At 50.2% G+C, this 22,749-nt stretch overlaps 1 protein-coding gene across 2 annotated transcripts in view; it reads left to right on the top strand.

Moving 5' to 3' along the window:
- MYLK (myosin light chain kinase) overlaps positions 1–22,749 on the top strand; it is a 236,412-nt gene that overhangs the window by 133,430 nt on the left and 80,233 nt on the right. The window contains exons 12-16 of one of the 2 annotated variants that reach the window (XM_004675148.2): positions 12,079–12,216; positions 14,041–14,238; positions 15,278–15,527; positions 21,602–21,673; positions 22,096–22,749. In XM_004675148.2, the coding sequence (XP_004675205.1) occupies positions 12,079–12,216; positions 14,041–14,238; positions 15,278–15,527; positions 21,602–21,673; positions 22,096–22,749 (1,312 nt within the window). Of the gene's footprint in view, positions 1–12,078; positions 12,217–14,040; positions 14,239–15,277; positions 15,528–21,601; positions 21,674–22,095 lie in introns of those variants that run through there. The other variant, XM_012733783.1, reaches the window with a different exon arrangement.

Below are 22,749 nucleotides of genomic sequence, written 5' to 3' on the forward strand. Positions count from 1 at the left end.
GGGCGGGTCAGGAGAAGTCTGCTGCGCTATGTGGTCACCTCCAGGGCAGGGATCTAACTCATGCTGCAGTGTCTTTAGCTTCTTAGTGCTGTGCTTTAACCCGCTGCGCCACCAGGGAGGGCCCCCAGCATTGTTATTATGCATCACCAGCCTGGTGTCCCATAATCCGATTATCCTGGTCATCCCCTGAGCGCACCAAGTTCTTAGTCCCAGACCGAGGAGTCGCAGACATATCTGTCTGGGCTGCGGTATTGACAGTCATGGTGACACATCGGGAAGAGTTTCTTGGGTCCAGGGCTTTTAGGTAAGCTTAACTCCCCCCTTCCCACCCCCAGGTCTACCGCTGACCCCCACCTGGGCACCCAGCCCCTGGGTGTGTCTGGTGTCTGGGTGCTTTGATCCTGTCTCCCTCAGAGGAGCAGGGCACCATGACCCTTGCTGTGTCACCCAGGCTTAGGACTCATGGGGAGAGTCTCCCTAAAACATGAGTAGCCACCACAGAAAAGGGAAGGGGGAGAATCATACGCGGGTCCCTGCTTTCAATACTTACACCTGACTCATATTTTTCTCATTATCACCCAGACCTCCACAGCCCAGGTGGTGAAGTGTGTGCTCCCTGTTTTACACAGAAGGGTTTTAAGGTCTCAAGGAGTCAACATAATTTGCCTGATTGCACAAACCTAGTCAGTCAAACGGACTTCTCCACCCCGAATCCTGGTGACTCCAGTTCCGCTAATTCCTGCAGCCAGCCCCTTTCAGATCATGTACCCCCTGACTGTTGGGGGAAGCTGGGGTCCCGTGGGCTAAGCAGTGTCAACCCCTCCTGCCTGAGGAGGTGACTGATAGGGGCTGTCTACCAAGAGGGGATGTGGTGCTCTCCCTAATTTCTGAGGAGTCCAGTTAGTACTGTTACCCCTGAACTGGCCTCCTCCATCCTTCCAGGAAACGCTCCACACTCAGAGCCTGGTCTGCAGGAACTTGTCCACCAGCATTCTGCTGTTTATTGCTTTTATCCTCACAGATCACTTCATGGCCCACCAAGGGGCCTTGAGAAGTTGTGGTAACTAGAGGTAGGGGAAACAAGAACAGACCTGAGCCTCATCTCCTTGTGCAGCTCTCCCCTCCCTCCAGGGTGGCCCTCCTCGGAGGCCCATGTGGCCCACCCCAAAGCCCAGTAGCAGGCAGAGAGAGAAGTGCAGCCTGTGAGTGTGCTGTCCGAGATGCTCCCTTGCTAGCTCAGCCAGGCCTGCGAATCCAGCACATGCTCAGGCTGCCTGTGTGTAGCTCACATTAGAGAGCCAGCGGAGAAGAGGATCCCCTGGAGGTGGGGGTTCCAGGTCGCATCTTCCTCTTCCTTGCCCTGGGGTCTGCTGGAGGATGGGGACAAGTTTTAGAAGAGGAGAGGCCCCTGACGGAGCTCTGCAAGGCTGCTTACATTTACTCAGAACAGCTCTGCCTGCGTGAGTCCCTCCCCCCACCGGCCCCATGTGGGGATTTACTGGCCTGTGAAGGCCAAACAGGGGCTCAGCTACCATAAATGGTGAAAGAGGCTGAGAGACGCAGCCACGCTCAGGCGGCAGTGCTGGGCAGCCTCACAAGGTCGGGGCATGCCGAGCCTGGCACAGTGGCGCCCTCTTCTGTGCCCCGGGGCGCTGGGGAGGCTCAGCTCATGGCCTTCCCGTCATGGTCTGTGGGGTTTTTCTTACTTTCTTGGCAGACCCTTGGCTCCAGGTCCTCTTCCTGTAGCAGAGGCATTTGTTCTCTGCTGTGCCAGCGGCTTTTCCAGCCTCTCCTTCAGCTGACCAGGCCTGGCCTCTCGGGGCTCAGTGTGGCCTTGGCCTTAATGGGATGTGGAGCAGGCCATTTCGGCGTCAGTTCTGCTCCTCTAGCCCAGCAGCCTGGACTGTAGTCAACTCTCCCTTTCTCTTCTGTGAATTGGGGATACTGGTAGTCACCCCTCAGTACTGTGAGGGTTCAATAAATAATCCTCATAACATCCCCAAACATAGGCGGGCTTGTTTAGTATGTGCTATTAAGATGGTTGGCAGAAGCAGCCCAGGCCTTTCAACAAGATAAAATAGTTCCAAATGCCAAGTCTGAGAAGTGTCACCAAAGGTCTGAATTTGTCACAGTGGTGTCTGTCTGTCTGTTTTTAGTAAGGGGGAGAGGGGGATCAGAGAGAGGCCCTGGGGGGCCCGCCACTAAAACATTGCTTGCTTGCACCTCAGTCTAGGGGCTCTGGCCACCAGGGGGTGCCATTTGGCAATGCATCACCCTGAGGTTGTCTGGTTTCCAGTTGAAATGGTTTCTGAGGCCCCCAACCCCCAGGCAAGCTCAATCCCAGCTTTCAGCAGATACTTTGCTGACGGCCAAATGTGGGCACTCTACCACACCTCGTTAGCCTTTTCCCAGTGTTTCACAACCCTCCAGAAAATTGTTGGCCCAGCACTCTGACATGGGTTCTACAACTTTTCCTTGCTTTCTCATTCTCCTCCTCTGTAACCCCTTCCTTCGAAAATCTGCCTAGCTCCCCGGCAACAGTATCACTTCCTCTGGAAGGCCTTCCCAGTCACCTCAGGGTGTACCTCCCTTTCCGTATCATGGCTTGCCACCACATCTTTACTGAGCACCACTGTGCCAGGGGTTGACCTGGGGAAACCACAGGGACCAGTTCAGATGAGGGCTCTGCCTACGTGCGGGTGGCATCCAAGGTGGAGATGGCAGAAATCAACACTGGCTTAATCAAATCCTGACAACTGCTACTCAGAAAGGGAGAGTAGAGGCGTGTGGAAGGGATCACCACCTCTGTGAGGAGAGACTCCAGTGGGCTGGAGAAAGCGCTCGAGGCAGTCACTGCAGCCAGCATGAAGGTCTTGCATGAGGACATGGCGACACCCAGGGTGGCTGGAGCAAAGTGAGGGGGAGCGTCGCCCAGGCTGCAGCGTTTTATCCTGTGCGTTTTATGCTAATTGTTTAATGGCCTTCCCTACCAGACCATATGTCTCACTGACTATTGCATACCGGACAGGGCATGCCTGAGAGTATGTTCAGTGATTTGACAGCAGCCTGAGGTTGGTCACCGCGAAGGTGCAGGACAGTGGTATCTCTACCTTCTCATGGCCCGGGCATTCAATGCTCGTCGGCATGTGCAAGAATCCTCAAAACTCTCAAGACTCCAGACTCCAACAGAGATGCCATCTGTAGTCCCTTCTCACCAGAGGAAAAAATCCCCAATATCCAAAAGGCGATGAAAGCCTTTCCGCCTGACCCTAGATGGGACCTCAAAGATGATTAATCCAAATTCCAGCGGAGCCCAGGAAGATCTGAACAACAGTAAATATTTCCGTGTATTTGGATTGAGCCATGGGGGGACGGGGGCTTCCTTAGCTAGAATGTTTAGATTTATCTCTCCCTGGAGTATCTTTTGCAAGGCTAAAATTCTTCAGTGACTGGATTTATTAACCTGCTAATTGCACACATTTGACATAGTGTCTCAGCCTAATGGTTTATTTCCTTAACTGTGAACTTGCTGGGCCTGTTAAAGGTGCCTAAGGACATAAAATGTGGAGAAGTTAAAGAAAAACAAACTGATTTCTAGAATAGAAAGCAAAACATTACTAAGCACATTTATTAGAATACTTGTTTTGATGAAGCGGCCCTAAAGACAACAGTGGGTTCCGGAAGTGAGCGCTTTCTGGCCTCGGCAGAGGGCCCACAGAAGCAGTTTGATTCCAGGTTAGTGACAGGCGCTCGGGGGCCCGTGGCCAAGCATGCTGTGCAGAATTTCAGCTTTGTGTTCCCCTCGGCAGTGTGACCCACTGGGGCTGTGGCGTGGTGTGGTTTGTAGGCACTCCTCGGAGGGAAGGCTCGCTGGTTTGGCTGCAGTACCTTTATGCTTAGAGTTTGATTATAACTTCTAAGGCAGAGAGAAGGCTGAGGTTGCAATGATCCTGCTGCCCATCGACCAACCCTGACATTACTGGTCAAAATATTTGGGGGGAAGCCATTCATCATTATTTCCTTGCATTCTTCTCCTTGCACACTTCTCTCTCCTTTTGCTTCTTAGGTACTGAGGCAGTTGATTCTGGGGAAGGAAATTCAAAGAGAGAAAGCCCTGATAGGAAGGATCTCTTTTCGCGGCTCGCAAGTGCCACGGCACAGTCCTGCTGACTGCCCGAGTAGATAGACTTCGCTAAAATAGAAGTTAGACCCTCCCAGAGAGTCAATGTCTGCACAGACGCAGATGCCCTGGAAATGAGGAGGGCTGTGCTGTGCTCTGTCCCCCGCTGGGGGCCGGAACCTTCCTTGATGAGTCCTATAGAAACAGCAGTCCTGGTGTTTATGGAAAGGAGGAGGCTATTTCCAGGCCCCTGCACCCGGCTGGATTTTGAGCACCAAATAAAGGAAGAAGGGAAGACAGCGCTTGCTGGACTCCCCTTCAGTTGGTGATTTACTGGATTTCCATAGTATTAGAGTTTGGAGTGGGTCCAGCTTGCGTTGGAATGTTATTTTGCATTGTGGTGACTAAGCAAAGTAGCTCAGGTTCAGGGCCTACAGGAAATCTTCAGTAGAGCTAAATATGCATTTTCAAGAGGTCTGTGTGCCCATGCATTTGAGAGATTTAGGCTGCAGGAGGGCCCTTCCATGTCTCCTCAGAAGCTTTTCCTTTGTGGCCACTCATGAGTCCAGAGACACGTCTGTGCCACTAAGGGACTGAGGCTCTGGCAGCCGCACGCAGGGACCCTCTGTTAGGGGAAGGCGCTCAGGGCTCTGGTCATGCTGGCTCAGACCAGCTTTATCTGCCTTTTATCTTTATGTGACATCTGCTTAAACACTTTAAATGTAACATTCCACAAATTTTGGGCTTAATCTGAAACAAATTTTGAATAATTTGGGAACCCGCAAAGGCCCTTTTCAAAGAAAACTACTCAATGTACAAATATTTACATTTAATATAAATTCTGATCCAGAAACATGGGGCTTCTCAGAGAGCAACAGTTTGGCTTATAAAAGTTGACAGGTGGAGAAAAAGCTTCTAAGGAGAAATTCAGAATTGCTTTTCTTCTAGTCCTACAGAGAAGAAAGGAAGGACTCTGAAGGAAAGAGCAGTTATTGCAGGACAGAGGGAGACCTGAGATCATAGCCAGCCACTGTGACAAGGCTTGTGGGGTTCTTAGCCCACAGTCCTCACTTGTGCCCGCAGGTCTTAGGAACCAGTTACATAGGTGAGGGTAGAGGAATTAATGAGAAAGGTAACAGGTCATTCCTGCTGTGTGAGCAGTTAACTTTCTTTAAGTAAGAGTTTTTCAAAATATAACATTGGGTCATTTCCAATTGTATGTTATGAACTAAATAAAAATTCATCAATTTGTCTTTTTAATGAGAAACATTGTTTTCATAGAAAACAGTCAAGTCTATTAGAAAAAATGGATTTGTTTTACTTAACTTTCATCACTCCACTTTCCATTTTCAAATTAACTCCACAGAAGAAGCAGCTGTACTCAGAGGTGAAGTCAGCGGGCCATAGTAACCCCCCGCAGCAAGGCCCCACTGCGTCAGCCCATGACTCCTCTGGGACCCTGATAAGCCACTTGGCTGATAGTTTTGCTTCAGTGGAGCAAGAATGTACTGTTTAAGTTCATGATTAGGAACTCCCTTGAATAACAGTTTCTGCTGAGTCAAAGCAGAAAACGAGGGAGGAGGAAAAAGGTCAAGGAAGGTCAGAGGCCAGAAAGCATGTCTCTGTCTCTGTCCTTTCCCCTCGCGCCCCCTCCCACAGGACTTCTTTCTTTTCCCTTCTCTTTTCTCTTTGCCCTTCTTGAGTCTTATTGACAGCATTCATCTAATGTGGCATTACTCTTACTTGCCAACAAACTGCTTTATAAGTATTCTTAATTTTTACTCTCATCTGTCCCCAGGGAGGGACAGGTCTAATCCTTTTCCTTTCACTCCAGACAGAAGAGTGTTTCTGACAGCTCACTGCTCAGTTGAGTTATGGGACGAAGGCCATGAGTGAATGAAAGTCTTCAGTTGGTAGAGCAGTTCACTGAAATCATTACTCCTAAGCCAATGAAGCAAGGAGGCTGGGCCCATCTCAGTGTCCAGAAAGTGGGCCCCTTCTGCACATGGGCTCAGCAGCTGCAAGAAGCACAACTATGGGAAATGCCTGGCCCACGTTGGCTGGACAGCAAGTCTGTCACTGGGCCCCAGGTGTCTCCCTTGGTATTTATATCCCCAAATGAAGAAAGCTGTTTCCACAAGGGACCACTTTTATGGGGGCTCCTGCCCTTGCCTCAGACCATAACTGGTGCCTCTGGGCAGGAACACAGTGAGTGACAGAAAGCTCTGGGGCATCCAGGTGACCAGCCTCCATCCTCAGAGGACACAGAGGACAGTGCCAAGGGCTGGACTCCAGGGACCCAGCCAACCCTGGGATCTAAGGACAGGCCAGTTCTTTGGGTTTGGGTCCTCCCACTGTAAAATGGGAACACTATGCACCCTACGAGATGATGCCAAGGCTATAGCAGTTTAGCTGTGGACACCATTGGACACCCTTCAGAGTGGTGAAGTGCTAAACTCTGTAAGAAATTATTGTTCTGTTATTATTGTAGAGGTTGAGATACTTCCCATTCAGACCTCTGCCTGATGAAATATGAATATCCTGCTCTAGGGGACTTTCCTCATTGTAGTTATTGTCAGATTGCATTTTCTCAGACCCTGGCCACTGCCTCCCTTCCCTCCACAAATTGATTGGGTTAGAAAAGACACAAAATATTTTTTTTTATTTATGCATACAGAACTGCGGTATAAGCCATAGGTGCAGGGAAAGTGAGAGGCTTCACCAGAGACAGAGTGGGGAGCAGAACAGGCCAACTGACGAAGTACACTGCTGAGGGGAGCAGCGGGCGGGTCAGGAGAGGTCTGCCACACCACATGGGTCACCTCTGAGGCGGGGATTGAACTCATGCAGAAGTGGCTTTAGTTTCTTAATGTTGTGCTTTAATCCATTGTGCCACCAGGGAGGGCCCAACACAAAGTATTTTTATACTACTATATGCTTAGTATTACCCTAGCTCTTTTAAGTATTATTTCTTTAATCATCTAAAAACCCTGCAGTATTTATCATTTATTATACTGATGATATGTACATCTCACCTATCAATATTATGTTATCATCAAAAATTGATGGTAGCTATATTATCATCAAGAGGAGAGACACTAAGGCTTAGGTTGGGGAACTTGCCTCAGATCACCCAGCTAGAGCTGTGAGTCCCGAGCTCCAATTTCCAGCCATCTCCATTAATTTGGTCTGAGTCAGCTCAAGAGTGAGCATAAACTGATGTATGCTGAGTAGGCCGCAGATGCAGCAGAATAATTTGCTAGACTTTGGGATTAAATGAAGCACACACACACACACACACACACAGAGTCGCCCTTTTTACCTGGCTGTCTTTGCTGTGCTTTAGCTTTGCTCCCTTGGCGAGGGTCTCAGCTGTGGGTCAGTAGATAATGTTGGTTCTCATAGAGAGATCCCCAGGGGAACACTGAAGAAGCTGGTTCCCTTGGAAGAGACTGGCTCCTAGAGCCAATCTGGCCTTGCCCTCAGAGGCCTGGGTGTGCATGCCAGGCTTGCCTGGCTGGGATTGGCTCTGTGGCCTTGGACAGGTCATGTCACCTAAGCTTGTCCTATTCCTGGCCTTTGTTTCAGAACGGTGGAGTACGGAGGGGGCGACTGGGACTTCAGGCTGCTTTTCTTAGGCTGCTTAAGAAAGCTACTTGCTGGCCCTCCCTGGTGGCGCAGCAGGTTATAGCACAGCACTAAGAAGCTAAAGCCACTCCGCAGGAGTTCAATCCCCAACTGCCCCGGAGCTGACCCACATGGCATGGCAGACCTCTCCTGACCTGCCCACTGCTTCCCTCAGTTCTTTGTCAGTCGGCCTGTTCTGCTCCCCACTGTGCTTCTGGTGAAGCCTCTCACCGCCCCTGCACCTCTGGCCTGTACCCCAGTTCTGTATGCATAAGTAAATAAATCTTTTAAAAAGAAAAAAAAAGCCACTTGCCCAAAACCAAGTTCTTTATTAGCTCCTTAATCCCTACAGTGTATTTGTAGGGAAGGTTGGCTGGTTTTCTCACCTCAGGAAGAAATCAGGGGTAACTCAGCCATTCACTGGGCTCCATTCACAGTCCCCCTAGTCCTGCATGGACCCAAACCACAAGTCTGACAACAGGTGGATTCTACACATTTCCTCTCAGTCAGTTCCCTCCTTCCTCCATTCTTGCTGTTGGGCTTTGGGGAAAAAAGAGCAGGGTGGGAGGCCTGAATGCCTGCCACAGGGAGGGTTCCCACCAATACTCTCCTCTCCTTGTCTCCAGTTTACTTTAGATACATCCCATGATATGTGCTAGCAACACTTTTGTCTTGCTAACAGTCTTTGCCTCAGGTTACATAAAAATGTGTGTGTAATCCTTGGGTCACGGCCCAGTCTCGAATTGTTCTTTTCCCACTGTTAAAGCCTCCAAGTAATTGAGCCCAAGTGAATAGTGTGAGTCAGCTCGACTGCCAGCCTCACCTGGGGTCATCACTGATAGTGATGAGGATGTTGTGCTGGAGAGAGTGATTGGGTACAGATGAGGGCGCTGAACTCCAGAGAGGCAGGGACTTAGGCTGGCCTCACCTCCAGGATTTCCAGCTGCTGTGTGGGAGGAACACCCCCACCCCCCAATACCTTTCAGGAGAGGGAAGTGTGCAGATAAGCTTTTATTCCCACTGACAGCGACCCACAGGGTGATGTGGCTTAGCTGAAGTCCCAGTCCAGGACACCACACAGTGGGAGACCCAAGACAGGGTGGCAGGCAGAAAGGACACCACCTCCAGTTTGCAGAGAAAGCTGCAGTTTGGGATGTTCCCGTAGCATCTAGGGGCCCATCCTTGCAGAGAGAGCTCTGTGACGCTGGGCACTCTGGCCGAGGCAGCCAAGAGGCGGGGAACAGGGGGACTCTGGAGAGGCGAAAACATTTTGTCCTCGAGATTTCTCAGTCTGTGCAAGACAGGAAATTCCTCAACTCTCCCGAGGCAGCAGCTTTTCTGGCCACTGCAGCCCTGTCAGAAAAGGAGATCTATGCATTTCCAATACTGCCCTCCTCAGCCCTCCCCACCACCCCACTCCTGAGTCCTTCTGCCAAGGCCAAGACCACCTGGTCACTCCTCTGTCAAAAGCAGTGATGTTGGGCTTGGGGTGAAGGAGAGTGGGGCCCGGAAGCCCACCTCTGTCATAGAGCGGGGTGACCCACCTGGATGGCTTGATGCCTTTCATACTGCTCCTGCCCTGGGGGTACTTTCATCCCATTTTAGGGATATTCCTAGTCTCTCCCAGCCTCATTCCCAGAAGCTACCCACAAGAGCCCAGCAGTGGGCCATATTTTGTTTACAGTGACAGCAAATTTAGAGATAGACCTTCCTTGGGTGTGTAAAGCACCCTGGGAATGTGTCCCCTCAGCTTCAGGCTTCCAGGAGATCTGTACTTGTTAAACTGGTATTTGCTAATAAAACCCCAAAGTATTAGAGTCCCTTTCCCCCAAAACTTAGAGTTTGAGTTAAAGTTGAGTTATCCCAGCCACCTCTGGTCTTACCTCTAGCCCCACCCTAAGACACAAAACAAAAGCTGAAAAGGGAATTACAGATAGTCAAAACCTCTTGGCTTAAAAGACAAAGGGCAGAGTCAGAGACTGGACAGCAAGGGCCCACTCCGATCCTGTGAGTGAAGCCAAGGCTGGCAACTCCGCTGCTTTGCTATCCTACCCTTCAGCTCACTTGGAGCAGGTCAGGGCCCAGTTTGGGGAGATTCCAGGAATAATGGAAAGCCTGTTTGTGTACCCACCTCCCTCAGAGAGTTGAATGGGAGCAAGTTGGACTGCCCTAAACCCAGAGAGCTAATCCATTTTTGTGTTTTATTCTCTGACGTGTTCCTTCTCTCTCTGAAAGTGATTACCCCTCCAGCTTTTACTGAGGTAAATGGTGATGTACAAAAGACTGCATATATTTATGGTGTTTAATTTGAAAACACCGCACTTTTGAAAAATGAAGCTCTCGATCGTTTTCAAAGGCTTCCTCACACCCCTTTACAGACCCCGGCCCCCAGACAACCACGTCTGCTTTCTTCACAGTGTTTCGCATTTTCTAGAATTTATGTAAATGGAACCATCCAGTATGGATGCTTCCTTTGATTTTCCATTCAATGTTATTTTTTGAGATTTATCCCTTGCTATCACATTCTGTTGTTAGCCCATTCCTTTTGATTGCAGGTAGTATTTCAATGGTTATTCAGATGTTTATTGATTTACTTGTTGGTAGGCATTTGGGTTGTTTCCAGTTGGGGCTCATATGCTGCTGTGAGGTTTAGGTGCAAGTCTTCAATGACTATATGCTTTCATTTCTCTTGTGTAAATACCAAGGGGTACAATGACTGGCTATTACGGAAAGTGTGTGTTTAGTTTAGTTTTTTTTTTTTACGTCATTCTTCATTTTGTGCATTTTGTAATCCCCATGGGCTTCCCACCACCAATTGACCCGTGTGCCATTACCACAGTCTAGTGCACTCTTCCCACTCTAGTTCTGATCCCATTCCCACTTCCACCTCCATAAAATGTCTCTGGTTTATAGTTGTTCATTGTTTTCATTTTTACTCTATTACATTTGTTTGTCTCTCTCTCTCTCTCTCTCTCTCTTTTTTTTTTTTCCGGATCCCTTATGCTCCTGCTACGAATGAAACCATCTGGTATTTTTCTTTTTCTTTCTGGCTTATTTCATTAAGTATGATCCCTTCCAGCTCCACCCATGTTGCTGCAAAAGGCATGAACTTATCTTTTTGATCACTGAGTAATATTCCATTGTGTATATGTACCACATCTTTTTAATCCAGTCTTCTATTTTTGGGCATTTGGGTTGATTCCACATCTTGCCTATTTTAAATAGAGCAGCAGTAAACATGGGTGTGCAGGTGTCCTTATGAATCACTGTTTTTGTGTCCTTTGGGTAGATACCCAGGAGTGGGATTGCTGGGTCATATGGAAGCCTACTTTTAGCCTTTTGAGAAACCTCCAATCAGCTTTCCATAGTGGTTGTATCAGCTTGCATTCCCACCAGCAGGGCAGGAGAGTTCCTTATTCTCCACAGCCTTGCCAACATTTGTTGTTGCTAGTTGTTTTAATATGTGCCATTCTCACTGGTGTGAGAGTTTTTAATGAAACTGCCCAACACCATCTTATACTCCCAACTGCGGTGTGTGAAGTTTCCAGGTGTCCCACTTCCTCACTAATACTAGGACCCGAAAATGAGCAGTCTGTCATTTTATGCATCCAGAAAAGTGTTGTGACTTTGTCTTTCTGGGATACTTAAAGTCATGAGGTGGTGAAAGAGTATCTTGCAATCATAGGAAAAGGTGAGGCAGCTCTTCAGTTCTGTTTTATGAGAGACATCAAGATACACCATTAAATGAAAGAACAAGGTGCTGCCATTGTTTATAGCATGCAGTCAATTTTTTAAAGATGAAAATGAGAGAATATATCTGCTTACTTGTGTGTCACATACATAGACCCACACAAGATGAATAGAAAACTGAAATAGGTTGTCTTTGGGAAGAGTTCGATGGCTGGAGAACAGGACTGAAAGGGAAGTGCGACATGTACTCTTTCGTGCCTTTCCAAGTTTGTGCATGTCAGTGTATCACTGGTTCAAACAAGCAGATAAATTTTAAGAAAAAAAGTTTCATAAGATTCCCCAGATATTGGTTTCCCTGCTCCCTTGAAAGTCTCCTGAGGAACCAGAGCCTAGACTGGGTGTGGCTCACCAGTAGTCGGCTTCTTATCCTGCCATCGGGAGAGAACACTTATGCCCAGAAGAGAAGTGGTCAGGCCCTGTTCCCAGTAGTTCCAGGACCTCCCCAAACTCCTCATGTGTGAGCAGTCCACTCTCTTGAGAACCTGAGCCTCTAGAAGTGACTTGCCAAGTGGTCATTTCTAGGCTCTATTCACTGAGTGAATGAATGTTCACCCCATGCAAATTCTGTTTCTGCCACGCAGAGAAGAAGAGAGACAGGAAGAGTGAACACCTTCTGTCTGCTGCTCCCAGCAAGCCTGTTGCACCCCACTTCCTGCAAGGCCTCTCTGACCTCAGAGTCATGGATGGAAGCCAGGTCACCATGACAGTCCAGGTGTCAGGTATGTCACTGCATCTCTGTCCTCCGGGTTATGTGAAAATGGGCCTGGATCCATGGGGCATTACTCCCTAATGTTCTGCTCCGATCACAAATCAGCGTGGCGCTGTCAGTCAGTGGATCCAAAGAAGGGGGCTCTTGGTCTCTTTTCTGCTTTCTCTGAATTCAAGACTAAATGGTCCAGGGGAAGAAGATGACCTGGCTAAAGGCATGAAGGATCAGTTTGAAAACGGTGTAGTTTTTGTAGCCCTAAGATATTAAACAGTGGGACAAAACCAGATGACATGAGAACTCCCACCTACCAGAAGACTTTCCTCAGTTGCCTGTTCAACAATTAAGATGAAAAGATGGAGCAGAGGTCCTTCTGAAACAGGAGCTGGGTAATGAGAGCTGGGTGTGACTAGCATGAGTCTGAGATGCACAGTCCTTGGTAGATGCCAGCAAGGGAGGCCTGGGGAGCCGAGTGGCACAGACTTGCTGACTCGAGGTCATGCCTTGGGCATCCAAAATTTCCCCATTCATCACTGAAGGTTAGTCCCTTTGGCAGTCCTCAGGTGGCTCTCCCTGGTTTCAGTTCCTCTGGAGCAGCAGAGGCAATAAACATGCCACCCGAGAGACCCCATGCCCGACCCTCTTGAGGAACCTGATGAACTCCTGCTCCCACAGGCAGGAGGACACTTTTCCCGGCCACACTTGCCTTTCCACTCACTGAGTCCTGAAGGTGACTGCAGAGGCGCTCTGCCCCCAGTCTCAGGAGACCAGGGGAGGTCTCCTCTTTCCTCGGGTCTCCAGCCTCGGCTGCCCAGCCTCCCTGGGCAGTCCCGGTTTCCTCGGCTCAGCTCTTAGGCAGAGGAAACCCTCACAAGTAGCCATTGTTTTATGCTCCAACAAATTACCAGAAGCTGCCCAGGAAAACAGCCTACAAAAAAACCAAATATGAAATCCATCAGGAACCTGGGTCTGAAATCCTATCTGAGCTGGTGCCCACCTTCACCACACAACATTCTCATGCTAACAAAATTAAATGGTAAGAGTTCTCTTTCTAGGGAATATTGGTACAGGCTGCTGTGCAGTTGCAATGGCCTGTCTCAAGGTGCACGACCGGTGAGGCGGTGCAGAACCTGACTCATGGCCAGCGCAGTGATCTATGGCTCCTCCGTGTCACCAAGCGCTACAAATGCAAATGTTAACAACCGTACTTCCTGCATTTTCTTTTTCATTCCAGAAGTCATAGTTTTTTTAAAAATAATATATATTTTTTAGATTTATTTATTTATGCATACAGAACTGGCCAGAGGCATAAGGGCGGTGAGAGGATCCACCAGAGACTAAGTGGGGAGCAGAGCAGGCAGATGGATGAAGCACACTGCTGAGGGGAGCAGCGGGCGGGTCAGGAGAGGTCTGCCGCCCATGTTGATCAGCTCCAGGGCGGGGATTGAACTGACATTGAAGTGGCTGCAGCCAGCTTGCAATACAGCACTTTAGCCCATTGCGCCACCAGGGACGGCTCTGAAAACATATTTTTTACCTCTGGATTCTTTCTGTTTTCCCCCAAATCTGTTATTAAATCACGATAGTTAGAATGAACATGCACTGAGGACTTTTTTTGTGCCAGAGGCTTTGAATAGGCTGCTAAGGGGGGCTTAATGATTCCTCTGGTCCTCCCCAGAATCCTTTAGGGTAGATCGAGTTAGATTCATTTACAGGCCCGGGAAACTCAGCAAGTTAACAGAGTGTTTGCTACAGTGTCACAGTATTCAATGCAGGGGTGCTGCCTGGTCCTTGGAGCACCTCCCTGACCAGTTCTGCTGTCCTTCCTCCCTTTCAGGGAACCCGCCTCCTGAGGTCATCTGGCTTCATGATGACGACGAGATCCAGGAGTCCGAGGACTTCCACTTTGAACAGCAAGGCCCTCAGCACAGCCTTTGTATCCAGGAGGTGTTCCCCGAGGACAAAGGCATTTACATGTGTGTAGCCTGGAACAGTGCCGGCAAGGCCTGCACCCAAGCCATACTCAGAGTGCAAGGTAAGGTCAACCAGGTGACCGGGTGAGCCAGGGCTGGGAGGAGGTTCCCTGGTCTCTCCAACAGCAATTTGGGGAAGCCACTTGAGGCTGCTTTGCTCCCACCATGGAACCCGCGCTTCCTGGGTCCCATCCCAGCCCTGGAGGCCATCTCCCTGTCCTACATCTCAGGCTTTGACTGGGTGGGGCTGCTCTTCCCTACCTCTGAGCCCCTGGACCTAGGTTGCTAATGACCAGATGCATGGAGCGCTAATATGCATTAGCGATTTGGCAATGATAGCTTCCTACACCTCTCCCTCCCCCCACCCCCACCCCCACCGCCCAACACACGCACACACACAATGACCTGTCAAATCACACATAAAGTAAGTGACAACTCCACTCATAGCAGGAGTATAATGGACCAGGCGAGAAAATAACAAAAATAATGAACAACCATATACCAGAGACATTTTGTGGGGGTGGAGTAGGGAATGGGATCAAAAACGGGGGTTGGGGGGAAGGGAGGGAAATGCACGGGACTAGGGTGGTGGCACAGGGGTGATTTGGTGATGGGAAACCCGCGGGGATTACAATCGAGATGGAAAAAAAAAATGTGCAAAATGATGTAAAAATAAACTTTGTAATAAAAAAATATATATTTAATATTTCCTTATCTTTCTATCTTCCACCAAAGCTAGAGATATGAAAATGACTAGCCCCTTTATTAAAAAATAAAATATATAAAATATTAAAAAAAAAAGTAAGTGACAACTCTAAATCATACACATCTGATATGGCCATGTGAATGTATACATATAGTATGTGAATGTAGCCATTCAGGGCTCCCCTCGCTTTGGATATACAAATCCATGTAATAACAATCTCTGCAAGCAATGCAGATTTACCATGAAGGATGTACCATGTTGTATACCTAATAAAAGTGTTTCTGGACAAGCTTACTTTCTGGAAAGTCTTAAAACTTGCACCACTATGGATAGTTGAGTGGATGCAATCTGCTAATAGACCCCGTTCTCCCACTCAACCCTTTGCCAACTTGCAGAGCCTCAGGATGGCGTCCAGCCCTGGTTCATCAGCAAGCCTCGCTCCGTGACAGCATCCCTAGGTCAGAGTGTCCTCATCTCCTGTGCCATCGCTGGTGACCCTTTTCCCACTGTGCGCTGGCTGCGAGACGGCAAAATCCTCCCCAGAGACACAGGCCACTTCGAGGTGCTACAGAATGGGGATGTGTTCACTCTGGTTGTAAAGAATGTTCAGCCCTGGCACGCCGGCCAGTATGAGATCCTGCTCACGTGAGTCTCCTTGTCCTGCCAACTTCCTGCATGTCTCTGCCCCCTAAATTCCTACCTCCTATTGAAGTCCCTACATAGGATTGGGAGATCAGAGGAGGTACTAAAAATTGTGGGATGTGGGCTTCAAGGTGAAGAAAAGTCAGGCTCATTGTTTTCTTCTCCCACTGCACACTGACAACCTGCCCTTTTGAGCTCACTTCCCAGTCCTCTATCTTATGGCATTTAGCCTTTGTTCCCCTATTATTTGGTGTGTGGGGAATATGAAGGAGGGAAGAATAGATTAGAATTGGGGGTTTGAGGGAATGTATTAGTTATCTATTGTCAGGTAACATGACCCCAAAGTTTAGTAGCAAAAAACAGTTATGATCTCATAATGTTTGTAGGTCAGGAGTTTGAAGCAGCTAAGCTAGATGATTTTGGATGAGGTGAGGTCCCAGTGAAGTTGTCTGCTGGGTTGAGTAAGGCTGGAAGATCACTTCGAAGGTGGCTCACACACAAGGCTGATGGCAGGAAGTTTTGGTTCTTGGCCATGGGGGGCCATGTGGACCCCTCTATGGGCTGCCCGGTGTCATTATGATGAGTACCTGGCTTTCCCAGAGCTGGGAGCCAGGAGAAAGTGTATGTCAGGGCCTACTATGCCTTTTATGACCTGACCTCAGAGGCATATCATTACCTCTCCCTACTCACCTAAAAGTGAGCCATTAAGTGGAGCCCACACTTGAGGGGAGGGGAGTTAAATTCCACCTTCTGGAGGAGAGGAGAAAGAATTTGTAGGTATTCTAAAGCCATCACAAGGACTGAATGGCCCCATTCCTTTTTCAGCCCTTTTCAAGGTCTTGCTAGGTCCTGTGGGACGTAAGCAGTAAGCACCATGAAGGCATGCTTCTGTGCTCCCTGAGCCTGCAAACTGCCAGGCCCTCAGTCTGCATGCGCTAGTTATTTGTTAGGTAAATGTGATTCAGACATGTTCCTCTACATTTAAGATGCTCTTACAATAAGTCACATGCCAAGCATGGGTTGATGGTGAGAAAACGCCTCAGCTCCTCGGGTTCCCAGAGCATTGAAGAGCACACAGCTGCATCATGATGTTGCACAGCCCAAAGATCATCGGACCTGGCCTAGCTCGGGCAGGTCCAACCATCACAACTTTGCAAGGGCTTGTGCTCCCATAGGAACCATTTGCCCGTGCTGAGCCCATCATGCTTCTGAGCTGCAGCGAGGCAGGTGCTGCATGCCAAGGCTACGCTGTGACGGAGCGTTGTTCCTGCGGCAACACTAAGCCCCATCCTGGCTGGGCACGTGCTGTACACTTTTATCAGTTAGTTTTTGCTGTATAACAAAACCATCACACTATTAGTGGCTGTTAAAAATAGCCATCACTTGGGCCCTTCCTGGTGGCGCAGGGGGTTAAAGCACAGCACTGAGAAGCTTAAGCCCCTTCCGCATGAGTTCGATCCCATCTGCCCCGGAGGTGACCCACATGGCGTGGCAGATCTCTCCTGACCCGCCCGCTGCTCCCCTCAGCAGTGTACTTCGTCAATCTGCCTGTTCTGCTCCCCACTCTCTGGTGAATCCTCTCACCCTCCGCATCTCTGGCCTGTACCCCAGTTCTGTACGAATAAATAAATCTTTAAAAAAAAATAGCCATCACTTACCTCCCAGGAGTCTGTGGATCTGCTCAGAAGTTCTGCTGATCTGAGCAAGGCTCACAGATCTCAGCTGACCTGATGATGCGCCTGTGGTCAGCTGATGGGATGGTTGTGGGCTGGCTGGTTGTCCTATCATCATCGGGCTCAAACCACACCAAGATTTCTGCCTTGTGCCTGAAGCTGATAATCAGGAAGGCACTACTAGCTCCAAAATAGGTACACTAAATAGAAGAGGAGGTACACTCTTCCTCTCCTGGACCAGAAAAAATAGTGCAACTGATCACGTGTGTTTGAGAATAGATGGTTGGTCAATAGAGGAGTGTCTCTTTGTACAATACTGTGTTCGTCAAGCCAGACATCCCAGAAGAGATGAAATTTTTGTGGAATTTTGAGGAAAGAAGAAAGGGTGAGACTTGGCCAAAGAATAGTAAAGGCTTCGTTGTTGAGAACGTGTTGTATAGGCTGCAAGAGAGGGTAGGGGAAGAGCAAGTGAAGGGTGGTGGGAAGCCCGCCAGGCCAGAGCAGAGGGCTGTGCTGGAAGGCCGGCAGGCAGACTGTCTGGGGCCAGTGGGGACAGTCATAAAGCATAGACTGCCCCAGCTGGAAGGAACTTCAGAAGTTATCTCGCCTCCTCCTCGCCTACTAATGGGGGAAACTGAGGTCTTGGGGTCACAGACTTGCTCATGGTGGCAAGTAGCAGATCCCAGCCTGAAACACTCTTCTCTGTTTTCAAATCACAAGCACTTCCATTCCTTGGTTCTTCCAAGTGCACTGGGAAGTTGGGGGACCTGGGCTCATTGGAACCCCCTTCCACACAGCCCTCACCCCTATCCCTCCCTGAAAGCCAAACCTCTTCATTCCTTGGGAGTTTGCCGCCTGGTCTTGGCTTTGTCCCCAGCTGAGGAGTATGGCAATGGAAGAGCCTCTGGGCCATATGTGCCCACCAGGCCCATCAGGGCTCCCCCGGCCCCAGCTTTTCTCAGAACAGAAATCAGACCTAGACCCAGTAGACAATGTTTTTTTGTTTGTTTGTTTGTTTGTTTTTTTAAAGATTTTATTTATTTGTGCATACAGAACTGGGGTACAGGCCAGAGGCTCAGGGGCGGTGAGAGGCTTCACCAGAGACAGAGTGGGCAACAGAACAGGCAGATGGTCAAAGTACACTGCTGAGGGGAGCAGCGGGCGGGTCAGGAGAGGTCTGCCACACCATGTGGTCACCTCCGGGGCTGGCGGGAATTGAACTCATGCGGAAGTGGCTTTAGATTCTCAGTGCTGTGCTTTAACCCGCTGAGCCACCAGGAAGGGCCAGTAGACAATGTTTTTTAAGGAGGAAGACTGGATGGCAGGAGGATGTGGGTTTGGAGGCAGGATGGAGCAGATCCTCTCTGTCCTGCTGTAGTGATGGGGTAGATGCTGGTGGGAAATTTCCATCTCCCCACCTTCTCTTTGAATCTTGTCTTGAACTGAAAGGGAGAATGTCAAAAAGTCAGCTCCAAATTCCAGCTGAAGTATTTGAAAGATTGATACTGGCCAGGGAATTAGTTCTTTAAACTAATTTTGCATATAAAACCCATTCCAGAGATGGGTGATTCAGAATGGGGCAGGGTCCACGGCTTGGTAACTGGAGTGGGCTTCTCATTCAGAGCTTGAGAGAGGGGAGCCGAAAGAGCTCATACAAGGGGCAGCGACTTTTAGCACGGTAGCCCCAGGTCCTCTGTGGGAGGATCTGGGCTGGATGTGGCGGGGAGCAGCCTCAACCTCAGCCCCAGGCCTAACTTTGTTGCTGAGAATGTACAGACAGCACAGATGGCATCCAGAGGCTGCCTGGCTGGTTCAGTTCTCCGGTCTGTGGGTCTCCAGTAACAGGCCTCTACCATTGTAGGCGCTGAGTGAATCTGTGATTTGCCTTAAAGGCCCAAGAGAGATGCATTTGGCTGTAGAAATAGTTGCCCCCAGGTGATGATCCGCTTCTGTGCACCAGTCACACACCTCTAGTGCTCTACCTGGCGCCCACCCCTCCCACTGTCGGGGTGTCTCAGGGTGAGGCTGGATGGGGTGGAGCAGCAGGGAAGGGGAACCCCAGAAGCCCTTACCTGCTTCCCCCACAGGTAACCAAGTTACCCACCCTCAGGGGACAGGCTGCCCCACCCTTTAAAGCCTCCGCAGGGCTTGGTTAAAGTAAAGCAAGGCCATCTGGTCTATGTCTGCTCCTGATTTCTGCATCTGGGCTGTGTTCTACTTGTGACAGGAGGAAACTCAGCTGAGCTGTGGAGAAGGGCTACTGGGGAAACATAGCCTTCGGGCATCATGTCCTCATGTCCTACACCAACCCCAGAACAACCCACCCTGTTCAAAAAGTAGAGTGGGGAAATGATGGCCTAAGGCCGCCAGCAGCCTGGCAGGAATGAGGTGTTGGGGAGCGGAACTTCATACCCAGAGACTCCCCATGGCTATTCTACAAATTGACAGAAGCCCCGGGGAAATGCTTAGTGGGGACTGAGGGCCTCCAGGCTCCCTAGGGCCCTGCTCAAAGAGGCACCTAATAGCTGTTTGTTGAGCTAAGGAGCACCCGGGCCTTCACACTCCTGATGTGAGGCTCCCTAAATCGTGAGTCTGTGCCCCTTGGGAGCCTGAGCCTTGAGGAAGGTGGCCAGGAGAGAACCCATGAGTCCCTCCCATATGCACACAAGAGATGAGAGGAGAACTGGAGGAGAGCAAGATCTTGCCTGTGAGTGAGCAGCAATATCCAGAACCCCTGACTGCCATGCCACGGATGCCAGCATCTGACGGGGAGCTGAGCCCCATTGGGAGGGCCCAAGTAAAGGCGGCATGCGCAGGCCTCTGCAGAGCTACGTGAACACTTGCTCAGATGTCTGTCAGCTGCCGTGTCATGCAGGTGCCCACCAGGTAGACCCCACAGCGTGCTTCCGTTCACTTAACCTTTGTAAGTTTTATTTATCTTACCTATAAAAACAAGGCTGGGGCCCTCCCTGGTGACACAAGGGGTTAAAGCACAGCACTATGAAGCTCTCTGCAGCCACTGAAACGGGAGTTTGATCCCTGGCCAGGAAGGTGATCTGCCTGCTGCTCCCCTCAGCGGTGCGTTTCAGTCAGTCTGCCTGTTCTGCTCCCCACTCTTTCTCTAGTGAATCCTCTTACCCTCTGCACCTCTGCCCTGTACCTCAGTTCTTGTATACATAAATAAATAAATCTTTAAAAATAAATAAATAAATCAAAACCATGGTGATCCCAGCCTCATAGAGCTGACGCGAGTCAGTGAGATGCACTATGTAAGGACCCGTCAGAGTTTGGCGCCTCTGTGGTAGGAGCTGAGGTGCATGTGGGCCCCTGGGCTGCTGGGAAGATGGTCACACCTGGGGAGACTGGGGGCCACCCAGCACTGCACAGCTAACCCATCCCACCCCACCCCCACCCCCAGTCTCCTCTCCTCCCCTCTCTTCAGCAGCAGAGTGCTCAGTGCCTCACTAGGATGTTGTGGGAATGAGAATGATAATGGCTGTGGCAGCCACGCCAGCTGGAGGTGCCATATAGATGCCCCATTTGGGTTGTCATGAAGCGTGGCCTCAGGCTCAGGGATCGTCCTCTTCCCTTCCCCTGCATGGCCAGGGCTCAGACACGCCAGCAGATGGCAGCCTTGTGGGCGGAGGGAGGAGTCACCATACATCACGGGCACCCACGTGTGGTGCAGCTCCTGGCCTGAGGGCCGGGGCTCTGCTGGTCGTGTGCCTTGGGGAGGTTAGGCTCCAGACCTCAGCACCCTCCCCACCTGAAGGAGGAGGAGAAGGGGCCACCTGTGTGGGAGGCATTTTAGGATTTTTTATTTAAAATATTCTGAAAGAAGGCATTAGCTGATGGGTAGAGATTGGAGGGTGTTTTCATGTCAGGAGCGGGGCATTGGGGAGATCATATTTGGGGGGCATTGTGACCAGAAGGAAGTAATCATGTCTGCATTAAGGAAGCATGGGTCAGTCTGGAAGCGTCTGGCAGGACCCAGACTCACAGACCATGCTGTTCCACCTCCACAAGTCTAGTCCTGACTCTTCTTATATTAATAGAGTGACTGACTATATTATTATTTTAATATTCTTACAGAAACTACTCCTGCTTCTGGCCACCAATCTTAGCTGTGATACAAAAAAAAAATCTTTAAAAAAAAAGTTTTTTTAAATAAGAGCTGGGAAAATAAAAGGTAGCCAAGAGGTGGCGCGCCCTGCCCTAAATCCAGGTCTGGGATATATGTTTCAGGGTCGCAGCAAAGCCCATGGCCCCGTCTTCTCTGGCAGCCACCCAGCCAGCCTGGCACCACGACCATGCTCACTCACCCTGCCCTTTTCACGGCCCTAGGCTGAGCAAACTCTCTGCCTGTAGAACCCCTTGATCTGTACTGATCTTTTGAATCTTCAGGAACCAAGTTGGCAAATGCAGTTGCCAGGTGTCCCTGATGCTGCAGAGCAACCCTGCCAGCGCCCTCCCATGGTGAGTGCCCCCCGGGAGCTGCCCAGTCGGGCCCAGTGCCACTACCCACCCACCTTCCTCCTGGCCCCTGCAGGCCACACCAACAACCCAGATTGTTTGTATCCTCCAGCTGAGGCTGCTGGAGCCAAGAGGGAGAGATTGGAAGGGGAACAAGGGAGGGAGAGAAGGGGAGGAGAAGGGGGTGAATTTTTTTTTTTGCACACACCCTTATAAGGCTACTGGAGTCATTACCGATGTAGCAAAGCAACTAAGCAAGCAAGCGTCTCTCACCAATGTTCCCTTCTATAAACACCGCCTGGCCAGCCCCCACCCCGCTGCCCCCCCTCTCTACCCTCCTCCCTCAGGGATTTGCTCTCCCCTGACGTTTCTTACCCAGCCCCTTTTCCTTCTGCTACTTTCCTTTTTCCCTTCACTGGTTGCAGGGGGAAGGAGCCTGCCAGCTGTGCGGGCCTTTCTGGCCGAGGATCTGGTGCTGATGGTGGTGGTGGTGACTGCTACGGGACCCTGAGGCCCAACTGGCCAGCAAGAGGGCAGGGTTGGCCAGAGGAGGACAGTGAGGACGTGCGTGGGGTGCTGAAGAGGCGTGTGGAGACACGGCAGCACACCGAGGAGACGATCCGCCAGCAGAAGGTGGAGCAGCTGGACTTCCGTGACCTCCTGGGGAAGAAGGTGAGTACCAAGACCTTGTTGGAAGAAGACCTGAAGGAGATCCCGGCCGAGCAGATGGATTTCCGCGCTAACCTGCAGCGGCAAGTGAAGCCAAAGACTGTGTCTGAGGAAGAGAGGAAAGTGCATAGCCCTCAACAGGTGGACTTCCGCTCTGTCCTGGCCAAGAAGGGGACCCCCAAGACCCCTGTGCCAGAGAAAGTACCAACTCCAAAACCTGCCACCCCAGATTTTCGCTCAGTGCTGGGCAGCAAGAAAAAATCACCAGCAGAGAATGGGAACAATACTGAGGCCTTGAATGCCAAGGCAGTAGATAGTCCCAAGCTCGTGGGCAACGCCAAGCCTGCCGAGACCCTGAAGCCTGTGGGCAACGCCAAGCCTGCCGAGACCCTGAAGCCTGTGGGCAACGC

The sequence above is a fragment of the Condylura cristata genome, unplaced genomic scaffold, assembly GCF_000260355.1.
Source record: "Condylura cristata isolate star-nosed mole 26May11 unplaced genomic scaffold, ConCri1.0 scaffold00003, whole genome shotgun sequence".
NCBI classification, from domain to species: Eukaryota; Metazoa; Chordata; class Mammalia; order Eulipotyphla; family Talpidae; genus Condylura; species Condylura cristata.